This window comes from Scyliorhinus canicula, chromosome 2 (assembly GCF_902713615.1).
Source record: "Scyliorhinus canicula chromosome 2, sScyCan1.1, whole genome shotgun sequence".
In the NCBI taxonomy this organism is placed as follows: Eukaryota; Metazoa; Chordata; class Chondrichthyes; order Carcharhiniformes; family Scyliorhinidae; genus Scyliorhinus; species Scyliorhinus canicula.
The window spans coordinates 129,115,463-129,130,562 of NC_052147.1; the positions used below are offsets into that span (position 1 = coordinate 129,115,463).

The following is a 15,100-nucleotide window of genomic DNA, read 5'->3' on the forward strand; positions in this document are numbered from 1 at the left end:
TGCACCCTCTCCAAAGCCTCCATATCCTTCTGGTGTGGCGACCAGAATTGAACACTATATTCCAAGTGCGGCCTAACTAAAGTTCTATACAGCTGCAGCATGACTTGCCAATTTTTGTACTCAATGCAGCGGCCAATGAAGGCAATTCCACCAACCTTTTGTGTCGTCCAATCAACCTGCTCCAGTTCACCTTTTAGACCCCTAAAATTTGCCCTTTTCCAGTCTGGGATCTTAATCCATGACTGATTTTTAAAATCCTTTTCCAACTTAATATTGAATTAATATTTGATCACTATCCTGAGTTCTATGATTTATAATTTTCAATCTTTATGGAGTAACGTTGGCAGGCAACATTAGAATTCATTTTTACACTTAATTGTCTTGGAGTTTACCTTCTGATCAATGTGAACTAAGATTTTGCCCTAATTTTATTTTGCCCTAATTTTGTTTCTTATTTATGTGTGGAAATAATGCTTGTAATTTCCACAACTTTTGCTTCTGATTGGATTGGATTTTGCTTCTTGTCACGTGTACCGAGGTACAGTGAAAAGTATTTTTCTGCAAGCAGCTCAACAGATCATTAAGTACATCAAAATAAAATAAAATACAAGAAAATATATAATGGGGACACAATGTGACTACATAAACACTGGCATCGGGTGAAGCATACAGGGATGTAGTGTTAATTAGATGTGTCCATAAGAGGGTCATTTAGGAGTCTGGTAACAGCAGGGAAGAAGCTGTTTTTGAGTCTATTCATGCGTGTTCTTAGACTTTTGTATCTCCTGCCTGATGGAAGAAGTTGGAAGAGTGAGTAAGCCGGGTGGGAGGAGTCTTTGATTATGCTTCCCGCTTTCCCCATGCAGCGGGAGGTGTAGATGTAGTCACTGGATGGGAGGCAGGTTCGTGTGACTCTCTTTAGTTTCTTGCGGTCTTGAGCCGAGCAGTTACCATACCAGGTCGTGATGCAGCCAGATAGGATGCTTTCTATAGTGCATCTGTAAAGGTTGATAAGAGTTAATGTGGACATGCCAAATTTCCTTAGTTTCCTGAGGAAGTATAGGCATTGTTGTGCTTATGTTAATGTTATGTGCTACTTCTGTTAATGTGGGCAGCATTACTCGTGGGCAAGAGGAATAAGCAACTGAGCCTTACAAGCCATGACGGGTGTGCATATCTCTGGAAATTCAGCTGGTTCAGAAGCAATTGTTGTTTTCCTCAGCATTCTGAGAGGGAGACTGGAAAAGCATTTTTCATATTGAATCCTAAACTGCCATCCATCATCCCCTGTTGGCAGAACAGATGTATGGACATTAAGTGAAGATCAGGTTGGGCTCAACTGTCATGCTGCTGCAGTTCAGCATACTGCCAGCATTCCGTTGCTAGTTGCACAAGAAGAGTGATCACTTAAGAGGAATATTCTGAATGTAACTTGTGATCATGGGCCCATGCCCCTTTAAGAATGCAATGGCTTCAGGAGGGGGTCAAATAATCAGGAGGGGAAATGTATTCTCAAAGCTTTTTGCTCTAGTGTTTTAAAAATGTAAACATCTCAAAAGAATTTCTCAAAACTGACACATGCAAGGATCAATGGTAAAAAATATTGAATCCTTTCAATGTTTGCAAACCGGTTGCATAGAATTTTTAAAATTCAAGTATTATATCTTGGAGAGCAAAACACAAGATTTTTATTTCTATTGTCCAATTGATCTCCAGGGTGTAATGTGTATAAGGACTACTATCCAAAGGCACTAGGACAGCACTGGAACCAGTCACCTTCTGTCCCTAAGCTACAGACTCCAGCAGAAGCATTGAGGAAACCCTTCAAGGAATTAAGAAAGAGAAGGCATTCGAATGAGAAGAATTCCAGTAAGGACAAACCGTATAGTTGCATGTATCTGCATCATTGTTGAATTTGCTGTTGGAGATCTCTTGCTTTCCCCCAAAATGAAGAGCACATGACCTGAAACACATTTGTTACCCTTGGCTCACGAACATGCTCTCCCCACAGACTACTTCATGCCTGGATTGCGTTGCCTGAGCTCCACCATCTCTTTCACCTGTTTGAATTTGCGGCGGAAACTGCACCTTCACCAAATCTGACACCAGTAGTTAGCCTGAACTGAAGTAGTGATCGCTCCCTCCTCATGGTGACTGACACAAATGTTCTAATGAGGGAATAGAGGGCACACAGTGGCACAGTGGTTAGCATTGCTGACTCACGGCGCCGAGGTCCCAGATTCGATCCTGGCTCTGGGTCACTGTCCATGTGGAGTTTGCACATTCTCCCCCGTGTTTGCGTGGATTTTGCCAAAGATGTGCAGGGTAGGTCAATTGGCCACACTAAATTGCCCCTTAATTGGAAAAAATGAATTGGGTACTCTAAATTTATTTTATTTTTTTTAAATGAGGGAATAAATAACATGTTTCCCCAACCCATAGTAGAATCTCCCTCCCTCTCTGATCCTCTTGTACCTCCAAAATAGCAAACCCAAACCTTCCCAAAACCTCGAACAAGTACCGCCACTCCACCTGATCGAATGCTTTCTCAACGTCCATGGACACCACCACCTCCGGTACCAGAGCTCTCGACGGATTCATCACCACATTCAACAGCCGTCTTATATTACTTGCGAGCTGCCTGCCCTTCACGAATCCTGTTTGATCTTCTGCAACCACCTGGGACACAATATTCCATCCTCCCCGCCAACAACTTAGCCAATACTTTCACATTGTGTTCAATAGTGACGTGGGTCTATACGACCCACATTCCACTGGATCCTTCCCCTTTTTTGGGTTTAGTGTGATTACTGCCTGCTTCATCGTCTCCAGCAACTCTCCCTTCTCCAATGCTTCATTAAACGCCCCCAACAGATGTGGTGACAGGTCCGCCGCAAATTCCTTATTCAATTTAAAAAAAAAAAAAGAATTTTGAATACCCAATTATTTTTTCCAATTAAGGGGCAATTTTAGCATGGCCAATCCGCCTATCCTGCACATCTTTGGGTTGTGGGAGTGAAACCCGCGCAGACACTGGGAGAGCAGCACGGTAGCATTGTGGATAGCACAATTGCTTCACAGCTCCAGGGTCCCAGGTTCGATTCCGGCTTGGGTCACTGTCTGTGCGGAGTCTGCACATCCTCCCCGTGTGTGCCTGGGTTTCCTCCGGGTGCTCCGGTTTCCTCCCACAGTCCAAAGATGTGCAGGTTAGGTGGATTGGCCATGATAAATTGCCCTTAGTGTCCAAAATTGTCCTTAGTGTTGGGTGGGGTTACTGAGTTATGGGGATAGGGTGGAGGTGTTGACCTTGGGTAGGGTGCTCTTTTCAAGAGCTGGTGTAGACTCGATGGGCCGAATGGCCTCCTGCACTGTAAATTCTATGATATAACGTGCAAACTCCAGACGGACAGTGACCCAGGGCCAGGATTCGAGCCCAGGTCTTCAGCGCCGTAGGCAACAATGCTAACCACTGTGCTACTGTCCTGCCCTAAAATCCTTATAAAATTCTGCCGGGTACCCATCTGGTCCAGGGGCTTTCCCCGACTTCATACCCCTGATATTATCCAGCACCTCCCTCAGCCCCAGAGGCTCATCCAACGCCTGCCTCTTTGCTTCCTCCACCTGGGGAAATTCCAGCTTGTCCAGAAACCACCCCATGTCCCCCTCCTCTCCTTCTGAGTCTGCCTCATAAAGTCCCTGGTAATACTCTCTAAATGCCTCACTTATCTTCCCTGGCTCTGACACCACATCCCCAGCCCCAGTCTGGATCTTCAATATTTCCCTGGGCGCATCCTGCCTCTGCAGCTGGTGCTCATGCATGCGGCTCACCTTCTCCCGATACTCTTATTGCCCTACCGCCCTCCCCGTTGTCAGCCTGTCAAATTGCCCCTGCAACTTTTTCCTCCCTCCCAATTCCTCCACGGTGGGCACCTCGAATATTTCCTATCCACCTCCACTACCTCACTCACTAGATGGTCATGTTCCGCCTTTCTTTCCTTATTCGCACGAACCGGAAATGAGAATTTCTCCCCGGACCACTGCCTTCAGTGCTTCCCAAAAAATGCCCGCCGACACCTCCCCATTCTGATTGAACTCCACATAATCCCTAATCGCCAATCACACCTCATCACAAAAACCTCAGTCCGCCAACAACCCCGAGTCAGACCTCCACCCCGGTCTCGGCTCTTGTCCCGTACTGAACCGAATATCCAGCCAGTAGGGTGCATGGTCCGAGATAACTATCCCCGCATACTCTGCCCCCTCCACACCAACCAAAATCTCCCGACTCACTACAAAGTAATCAATCCTCGAATACACCTTTTATAGATGTGTGAAAATAAATAATACTCCCTTCCCCTTGGGTTCTGAAAGTGACATGTTGCCACCATACCCATCCTCTCCATACCCCCCCCCCCCCCCCCCCCCCAGCTCCCTTGCCATTCGTAGGGTGTGCAAAAAAAAACCCAAAATGTATTGTCCAGTGATTGGGCAAAAAGTGTCACACCACCATCCTTGATGGCCGTTGTCAGTGGTTGAATCAGAGGTTACATTTTAAAAATGTTTTCAATAGTTCTTTATGAGGGAAATAATATATTGAGCATTGAGAGTTTAAAAAACCCTGGGGTTCAACCTGGGGCTCGATCTATCCACCCTCTGCTCCAGGACACAGTTAATATCTCCTCCCATGATCAACTGGTACGTGGCCAAATCCGGGATTGCTGCCAGCAACCTCCTCATAAAACCCACATCATCCCAATTTGGGGCATACACATTTACCAACACTACCGGTGCCCCTTCCAATACCCCACTCACAATCGCATATCTCCCACCTGGATCCCTCATCTCCTTTGTACTCACAAATCCCATTTTTTTGCTCATTAAAATCGCCACACCCCTCGATTCCGAGTCAAACCGCGAGTGCAAAACCTGCCCGACCCACCCCTTCCTTAACCGAACCTGGTCCTTCACACGAAGGTGTGTCTGCTGCAAAAAGACAACCCCCACTTTCAAGCTCCTGAGGTGTGCGAACACCCGCGACCTTTTAAGTGGCCCATTCAGTCCCATGACGTTTCACGTTACCAACCTTACTGGAGGCTTGCGCCTCCAATACGCTCTACATCAGTCACCTTCCTAACTTAACTCATGCCGCTTTAATTCCACTCTGTACCTAGCCCATCCCAGATTGCCCCTCTTCGCCCTTGACCATGTCATCTCTCACCCGCTTCTGCGTCGCAGAAACCCCCCTTTTCCCATTCCCCTTCTTTCTCCCCCCCCCCCCCCCCCCACTTCCCCTTTCCTCCCTCCCCCGGCCACCCCTCTTGGCCTTCTCCCCCACCACCTCACTTCATTCACCAGCATAACCTGCTAGCGCGGCTGCCCCTGCCCAAAGGCACATCCTAATGACCCCCCCCTCAGCTCAAAGAAGGCCTCCTGCTGGCCTTGCCCTCCCCCACCCAAACAAGGACTTCTCCTGAACTCCAGGTAGCCTTCTCCAAATGCAAACAAACAGGAGGGGGGGTGGGCACATCCATCCCCACATAAACGTTTTGCCCCTACAACTCCTTACAATCTCAACATTGAACAGCAACCCCCCCCACAAAAAAAGGCGCAAATTCCCCAATCCCTAAGCCCACTTCAAACATTGTGCCAGCACCCCGGTTCCCAAGCATTGTGCACTCAGTTCTCCCCCAGTTTATGCTCCTTAATGAAGTCTTCGGCCGCTTCTGGGGTCTTGAAATAATACTCCCGGCCTCTGAACACCATCCATAATTTCGGCAGGTAGAGCACCCCAAACCTGATCTGCCGCCGGTACAGCACCGCCTTGGCCTTGTCCGAGATCACTCCTTCAATCTCCCGAATCTGTGACCCCTGCACCTCCAAACACCTCTCCATCTGCTCCAATGTACTCTTCAGCGCTGCCACAGCTTCTGCAATGGCCTTTGCATGATCCTCATGCATTCTGTTCCTCTGTTTCTGGAATTCCTCCTTGATAAAAGTAATCAGTTCCTGTAACTTTGCAATCTCACGACTGTCTCTCCAATATGAGCTGTTTGCAATCTCCGGACTGCCCCTCCAATTGCGCTGTTTACAATCTCCCCACAACGTCTCCAATTGCGCTCTTTACAGTCTCCCGACTGCCTCTCCAATTGGGCTGTTTGCAATCTCCCAACTGCCCCTCCAATTGCGCTGTTTGCAATCTCCCCACAATGTCTCTAATTGCGCTCTTTACAGTCTCCCGACTGCCTCTCCAATTGCGCTCTTTACAGTCTCCCGACTGCCTCTCCAATTGGGCTGTTTGCAATCTCCCAACTGCCCCTCCAATTGCGCTGTTTGCAATCTCCCCACAATGTCTCTAATTGCGCTCTTTACAGTCTCCCGACTGCCTCTCCAATTGGGCTGTTTGCAATCTCCCAACTGCCCCTCCAATTGCGCTGTTTGCAATCTCCCCACAATGTCTCTAATTGCGCTGTTTGCAATCGCCCGACTGCCCCTCCGATTGCGCTGTTTGCAATCTCCCCACAGCTTCTCCAATTGCGTGTTTGCAATCTCCCGACTGCTTCTTTAATTGCGCTCTTTACAATCTCCCGACTGCCCCTCCAATTGCGCTGTTTGCAATCTCCCAACTGCTTCAATTGCACTGTTTGCAATCTCCCAACTGCTTCAATTGCACTGTTTGCAATCTCCCGACTGCCCCTTCAGTTGCGATGTTTGCAATCTCCCGACCGCCTCTCCTCCTGCTCTGTTTGCAATCTCCCCACAGCCTCTTCAATTGCGCTGTTTGCAATCTCCCGACAGCCTCTCCAATTGCGCTGTTTGCAATCTCCCGACAGCCTCTCCAATTGCGCTGTTTGCAATCTCCCGACAGCCTCTCCAATTGCGCTGTTTGCAATCTCCCAACTGCGCCTCCTCCTGCGCGGTTTTCACTCTCCCAACTTCCTGTGATATTTAGGACCCTTCCAATATTTTCTGATACAATATAGATTAGAAAATTGTTTACCTATTTTTCAAAAGCAGTTTTTTAAAATTTAAATGCTGAAAACTTCATAAAATTAGTCATAGCTGAAACCTAGTGAATAGGTGTTTGGCTATGTGCTAACACTAATTTCTAAAATCAGCCTTGTTAACTAGCATTGTAGATTCTTGCTATCTAATTACCTCACTTTTTTTTGTATTTCAGTTTTAAATAAACGACATTGTGCCCTCCTGAACTCCAGTGAATTTCCTTCAGGTTCTTTGGTGAGAACAGCACAGACTGCAGTCTCTATTCAGAAAACTCCATGCTCCAGCCCAACAGATGGCTGGGCATCCAGATCAACACCATCCCAAAGACCACTTGCACACGCAAAGGATGTAAGATATAGTGGACAGACTATAAGTTATTGGCCTATGCTAACCCTATCACTGATATTCAGTCATTAGAGATTTCTGTACTGGATTAATTCCTCCCATAAAGGTGTAACAACCCAAGATTATCAATGAAACAACTCCTCCTGAATGTCATAGATATGTTAATTTATTTAGAATTTAGAACAGTACAGCACAGAACAGGCCCTTCGGCCCTCGATGTTGTGCCGAGCAATGATCACCCTACTCAAAGCCAGATAACCCGTATACCCGTAACCCAACAATCCCCCCATTAACCTTACAATACGGGCAATTTAGCATGGCCAATCCACCTAACCCGCACATCTTTGGACTGTGGGAGGAAACCGGAGCACCCGGAGGAAACCCACGCACACACGAGGAGGACGTGCAGACTCCACACAGACAGTGACCCAGCCGGGAATTGAACCTGGGACCCTGGAGCTGTGAAGCATTGATGCTAACCACCATGCTACCGTGAGGCCCCTAGTGTGTATTTATGTGTATTTTATGTGTATTTTATGTGTATGCGTATTTTATGTGTATTTTATGTGTATTTTCAAATCAGCCATAATGTGAGACGGTTTCCTCAAGAGTGAAGTGGCCATTTTCTCCAGTAGATTTCACAATAGTATTGATTTATTCTTCACATGTGACAATGCAGGATGCTGATTGAGATATATAACATTTGCACCACAGAAGGTGTGCATTCGGTCCATTGTGTTTGTGCCAGTTTTGCTTGTTTAAGTTACTTGAACCTTGTTGAGCTGTCATGATTACGCAACTTCCGGTGATGGCCATGGTGAGTGGTTGCACATTTGGCAGCTCCCTCTTGAGGTGTTTCTTTTGGTCCTTTTCCAGGGTTGCGGGGTGGATATTTTGGAGAAAAAAGGTGCAGAGGTGGTGTAGGAAAGCTATACTCCACTGGTGAGGTTGGTGGATGACCCGCGGACCAGAATTGGGCCTAGAAGGAAGGAGCTGCAGGAACTAGAAACTCTTCGTGTGACACGGGAAGATGACGGAGGATAAAAGGGCCGGCCCTACCGACCCAATGGTCGACGGAGCAGTTGGTTGACTTCCTTAATGAAAAGTTCAGCCACCAGAGGAGGGAGGCTTAGGAGGACCTGGCAAAGGTGGTAGACCACTAAAAGCAGGGATCAACCATGTAGAGCTGAGGCTGGAGGGTTGGAGACCCAGAGCCAGGCGATCCAGAAAGTGGAGGAGGTGATGAGAGAGCACAAGGAGCAGCTTACCTTGTTGGCGGCCGAAGTTGGAATGCTGAAAAAGACTTGGAAGCGGCTCAAGGAGAAAGTGGAGGATTTGGAGAACCGTTCCCGGAGGCAGAATCTGAGGATAGTGGGGATGCCGGAGGGCATTGAGGGAGCGGACTCGGGCTCTTATGTGGCCAAGATGTTGGAGAAGCTAATGAGGGAGGGGTCCTACAACCGGCCTCTGGAGGTCATTCTGGCGCAAAGGGCACTTGAGTAAGCTAAAGGCGAATGAGCCGTCGAGGGCGATGGTGGTGAGGCTACACCAGTTTCTGGACAAAGAGAAGATCTTGCAATGGGCCAGGAAGACGAGGAGATGTACCTGGGAAGGCAACGAGCTTCTGGTACATCAGGACCTGGGCGTGAAACCGACAAAGAAGAGAGCCGGATTCAACCGGGTCAAGGCTGCCCTCTTTAAGAAGGGAGTGAAGTTTGGGATGTTGGACCCGGTCCGCCTTTGGGTGACCCATAATGGCTGTGAATACTACTTTGGAACACTGGAGGAGGCACTGGAGTTCTTGAGAGACAATGAACTGGCAGGAGAGGGAGGACATTGAACTTTGTAAGAAATGTGAGGTGGTGTTGGTTCTCCCTGCCCCTCTTTTGCTGTATTGTGCTGGGTTCTTCTGTATTGGGTAATGGGCTGTGTAGCTCTTTCATGGGGTGCTTTGGTGGGAGGATGGTGGAGGGGGAATGCATTTTTTTTTCTTAGAGTTATTATCATAGAATTTACAGTGCAGAAGGAGGCCACTCGGCCCATCGAGTCTGCACCGGCTCTTGGAAAGAGCACCCTACCCGAGGTCAACACCTTCACCCTATCCCCATAACCCAGTAACCCCATCCAACACTAAGGGCAATTTAGCATGGCCAATCCACCCAACCTGCACATCTTTGGACTGTGGGAGGAAACCAGAGCACCCGGAGGAAATCCACGCGCACACTGGGAGGATATGCAGACTCCGCACAGACAGTGACCCAAGCCGGAACCAAACCTGGGACCCTGGAGCTGTGAAGCAATTGTGCTATCCACAATGCTACCGTGCTGCCCTGGTTGTTGTTCTTTGCATCATGGCGGAGTGCGAGCGTGGGGTGGGGAGGGGCATAATTGGAGGGTAGGATGTTTGGTGCCATGGGGGGGTGTCTTCCAGGCTAGCTGGGCGAGCTTGTTCACGGGAGCGCAGTGGGGGGTGGTTAGAGTTTTAGAGGAGGATGGGTTTTGTTTTGTTCGGGGGAGGGGTGACTGCTGACAGGGGTGGGCAGTCGAAGTGAAATAAGGAGGGAGTTGGCGATGGTGGACGTCAGAGGGCACGCCTGGCAGGTTGCGGGATGCAAACTGGGGCTGGCCCAAGAAGGGTATGGTTGATAGACATGGGAGGATAGGCGGGGTGCCCCCCCCCCCCCCCCCCAATCAGACTAGTCACATGGAATGTGAGGGGCTGAATGAGCTGGTCAAATGGTCGTGCACATTTGTGCATCTGAGGAGCTTCAAGGCGGATGTGGCATTTCTATAGAAAACGCATTTGAAGATTGAGGACCAGATTAGACTGAGGAGGGGGTGGGTTGGACAGATTATTTTATTCGGGATTGGATTTGAAGAAGTGGTGAGTGGCAGTGCTAATAAATAAGTGGGTAGCGTTTGAGGTGGTGAACATAGTGGGAAATCTGGAGGGAAGGTTTGTGATGGTCTGCATGGCCTTGGTGAATGTTTATGCCCTAAATTGGGATGATGTCGAATTTGAGATGAGTGTTGGGGAAGATCCTGGACCTGGACTCGCATCAGCTGATTATGAGGGGAACTTTAATACGGCCATCAAGTGGACAGGTAGAGTCCGCAGTCGGGGAGGGTATCAGCAGTGGCGGAAGAGCTAAAGGGGTTCATGGAGTGATGCAGTTTGAGGGGGGGGGGGGGGGGTTGGGTTGACCTGTGGAAGCTGAGGGCAAAGACATTTTCATACTTCTCCCATGTGCACATTCGCTTATCGATTGCTTTGTGGTGGATAACACTTTGCTGGCGGGGATGTCGACTCTGGGTACTCAGCGATTGGTTTTCTTTTGACCGTGTGTGGACTTGCAAGTGACCCGGAGGGGCCTCGTGCCCGCACTGGAGATTAGATGTGGGATTGTTAGCAGACGAGCTGTTGTGCGAGCAGGTGAAAGTTGCCACTCGGGGGTATGTGCAGCTGAATGACACGGGGGAGGTATCGGCTGCCAAGCTATGGGAGGTGCTTCAGGCAGTGGTCAGGGGGAACTGATATTGATTTGGGCGCACAGGGAGAGGATGGAGTGGGCAGAGATGACTAGACTAGTGGAGGAGATCCTGCGGGTACATAGATATTCAGAGGCCCCAAAGGCAGGCTTGTTGAAGCAGCGACAGAAGCTCCAGATGGATTTTGGGTTGGTGTCCACGGGGAAGGCAGTGGGGCAGTTAAGGAGGGCCCGGGGGGCAGTGTATGACTGGGGAGAAGGCGAGCAGGATGTTGGTTCACCAATTTAGGAAGCAGGAGGCAGCAAGGGAGATCGGAAAGGTGAAGGGTGATCCTGGACCTGGTGGGGGTAAATGGGATGTCTGAGGAATTTAATAGGAAGCTATATGAATCGGGAGTCCCCGCTGCGAGGGAATGCAGCGTTTTTTGGATAGGTGGGAATTTCCCAAAGTGGAGAAGGATTTGTTGGAGGGGTTGGGGCACCCATTGGACTATGACAGGGATGCTGGAGGGTACGAGGCGATGCAGGCATGGAAGGCTCTGGGCCCGGATGGGTTCCTGGTTGAATTTTATAACAAGTTTTTGGGGGATCTGGGGCCCCAGCTGGTAAGTGCATAATGTAGCACGAGAGAAGGGAGAGCTTCCCCCCCCTATGCTATTCCAGGCCTCAATATCCCTGATTCTGAAGAAGGATAAGGACCTGTAGCAATGTGGGTTTTATCACCCGATTTTGCTGCTGAATGTGGACGCCAAACCGCTGGCAAAGATCTTGGCCTCTGCGATCGAGGACTGTGTGCCAGGGGTGATGGGGGAGGACCAGGCGGGATTTGTAAAGGGGAGGCATTGTCGGCGAACATCAGGCACTTAATGAATGCGATTCTGATGCCCCCGGTGGGAAAGGAGGTGGCGGTTGCTATGGATGTGGGGAAATCCTTTGATCAGATAGAACGGGAACAACTGTGGGAAGTTCTGGTATGGTTCGATCTGGGCAGGGGTTTGTGGATGGGTTCCGGTTGTTGTATCGGGCGCCAGTAGTAAGGACGGATCGGGTGAACTGGGGTATTTTGGGCTATATCGTGGGACAAGGCAGGGATGCCCGCTCTCCCCGTTGCTTTTTGCCCTGACGATAGAGCCACTGGCGATGGCGCTTAAAAGTGTTAAGAAGTTGGAGAGGGATAGTGCGGTGGGCGGGGTGGAGCATACAGTTTCGCTGTACGTGACGTCTCGCTACTTCCCGGACCCATTGGGTGGCATTAGAGTTTATGAACATCTGGAGGAGTTCAGTTGGTTTTCAGAGTATAAATTAAACATGGGATAGAGTGAGGCTCTCCTGATCCAAGCAAGGAGACAGGAGGGGAGGCTGGGCGAGCTGCCATTTAATGCCTTGGGGACGAGCTTTAGATACTTGGGTATTCGGGTGGTGGGGATGGGAACATTTGCACAAACTGAACCTGGCGTGGCTGGTTGAGCGGATTGGGAATTTAAGAGGTGAGGATATGCTCCTGTTGTCGCTTGTAGGCCAGGTACAAATTGTGGAAAATGAAAGCCCTCCCAAATTTACTGAACTACTACTGGGTGCAAATATAGCCATGGTTAGCAAGTGGGTAGTTGGCGTGGGAGCGGATGGAGACAGCTTCTTGTAAGGGCAGTAGCCTAGGGGCAGCGTTGTCAACGCCTCTGCCATTCTTGCTGGCCAGGTACTCCACGTGCCCGGTGTTGGTGGCAGCCCTGAGGGTGTGGGGACAGTGGCAAAGCAGCACTGATTTGTGGGAACCATAGGTTTGCCCCGGTGGGGCTGAATGTGGGTTCTGGAGCTGGCAGCGGGCGGGGATCGAACGGTTTGGGAACCTATTTGTAGGGGGCAGCTTTCTGAGCTTAAAGGAACTGGAAGTGTCATCTTTTCCTGACCCTGTCGGGACAAGGTGGTGTCGAAAACAGGAGTTGGTGATGGTAGGATATCGGAGATTTATAAGGAATTGATGGACTAGTAGGGTGCCCAATAGGGGAAGTTAAGTGGGAGGAAAGTTTGGGGGGGGAGAAGGGGGGGAGAGAGAGAGAGCGAAAGAGGCTGGGTTTTGGGAGGAGACTCTGAGGAGAGTGAACGCATCATCTTCATGTGCTAGGCTTAACCTCATTTAAATATGTTTATAGGGCACATATGATGTGGTCAGAATGAGTAGGTTTTTTGAGGGGGTGGGGGATAGGTGTGGGCGGAGTGTTTGTCCACATATTCTGGGCTTGTCCAAAACTGGAGGAATTCTGGCAGGGGTTTGCTGACGTTATGTCTGAGGTACGGGGGGTGAAAATTGTCCTGTCCAGAAATGACGATTTTCGGAGTGTCGGAAGACCCGGGTGTCCAGTGGGCAAGAGAAGCCGATGTCTTGGCCTTTGCTTCTCTGGTAGCCTGGAGACGGATCTTGTTGGAATGGAGGGACTCGGGTCGCCGAAACAGGGGGTGTGGGTGAGTGATCTTGCGGAATTCCTGAAACTGGAAAAGATTAAGATTAAGGTGGGGGGAGGGGGGGTCGTCCAGAGATGGAAGCCGTTCATTGACTTCTTCAAAGATAGTTAAGACATCAGCAGTTGTGTGTGGGGGGGGGGGGGGGGGGTTTATAGGGCGTAAATACGGGAAAGGCAGGATGGGTGGAGGGGAACAGCAGGGAGGGTGGAGTGTTGTGATTTCTTGTTTGTTCTCACTTTCTTGGTTTTGGATTGTGTTTTATGTATATATTTATAAATGCCTTAATTAAAATATTTCTAAAGAGCTGTCATGATTGTATGGGAGATGGGAATGTTTGCCAAAATGAACTACAAAATCAGTAAGGATGTGCTTGGCCATCATTAATTAAGAGCACCAATTATTTTTGTTCTTGTGACTCTAGCATGCCAAGGATCACTGAATCTGTGGTCACAGAATGATTGACAGGTTTTCTAATAAAACATCATTTTTTTTTTTTAATTCTGAAATTTGAGTATTCATTTTTATTATGATAAACATTTAGTTCTTGCAACTATTTGGAAATATTTTTTGCAGAATATTTTTTGCAACCATCTTTGCAGATATTTTGGCCGATTTATTAACGTCCAGATTTGATCCCTGCTTTGTACCAAATTTCAATTGGAACAGTGGAAAGGATGTCACAGTTGGCCTTAGTATCTCCAGGTTAGGGAAGGGGAAATTGGCCAAGTCTCACTTGTCTAATCCAGTGACCTTCCCTGGAAACCATCAAGTGAGGACTGGATTTCTCTAACTGCCCCATTTAGTCAATAGTCTGCTGGCACTTAGTGTCTCACCTACATTATTATTGGTTATTTGCTGAAGTACCGAGCGTGTTTCTTGTTCATTAAACAGTGATACAGCAAGAGGTTAGAACCTTTTGCAATGAGACGGGAAGCAGAAAATTGACAGGAGTTGGATATAAAGACGACTCATTATAATCCTGCTACCAGACACATTTTTTAGACGACTCCAACCAATATAATGAAAAGGTCTTTGTTGTGCCATTCTAGATTCCCTTGCGGCAAAGGCAACAAAGTGAATGTTGTTATGATATTGATAACATTGTGATACCCATGTCATTGGTTGCCACCTCCAAGATCGAGAAGCTGCAGTACAAGGAGATCATTACACCGAGGTAGACTGTTTTCTTGATTTTATTTTATAAGGCATAAGAGACCTTGTATTATTATTTCTAGCAGAAGACCGGCATTGAAGAACCACAGGAGTGCTCAAGGTGTTGTGCGCTGGTACATATTCCGTTTGTAATTTTCCATTATCATTGTCCCTAAAGTAGTCCAATATGTTATGTGGTCAACCAGAGTAAATATAAAACAATAACTAAATTTATTATAACAATGATGGTACAAATGGAAAATAGAAAGGACTGCAATCTTATAGACTAGGCAAAACAAATTTGCAGTAATTGTGTAGAGGATGAGTTTTCTAGATCAGAATATTGAGCAACCAACTAGGGAACAACCTATTTTGGATTTAATAATGTGGAATTAAAATGGGCTGATAATCTGTAGTAAGAATCTCAAGGTAACGCCAGAACGGTGGCGCAGTGGTTTACACTACTACCTCACGGCGCCAAGGTCCCAGGTTCGATTCCGGTTCTGGGTCACTGTCCGTGTGGAGTTTGCACATTCTCCCCGTGTTTGCGTGGGTTTCGCCCCACAACCCAGGCACATTGAAGACGGGTAGAAAGTTTCTGTTAACATTTCAGAAATAATAGGTAATCAAGGGTCCAGCAAGAAATTAACTTA

The 15,100-nt window shown here is 48.3% G+C and overlaps 1 protein-coding gene across 1 annotated transcript in view; it reads left to right on the forward strand.

Moving 5' to 3' along the window:
• The window catches only part of LOC119958159 (KAT8 regulatory NSL complex subunit 1-like protein), a 116,023-nt gene that overhangs the window by 62,408 nt on the left and 38,515 nt on the right, over window positions 1-15,100 (forward strand). Inside the window, exons 9-11 of the mRNA XM_038786492.1 lie at window positions 1,717-1,869; window positions 7,178-7,350; window positions 14,345-14,469. Of these exons, the coding sequence (XP_038642420.1) occupies window positions 1,717-1,869; window positions 7,178-7,350; window positions 14,345-14,469 (451 nt within the window). The remainder of the gene's footprint in view (window positions 1-1,716; window positions 1,870-7,177; window positions 7,351-14,344; window positions 14,470-15,100) is intronic.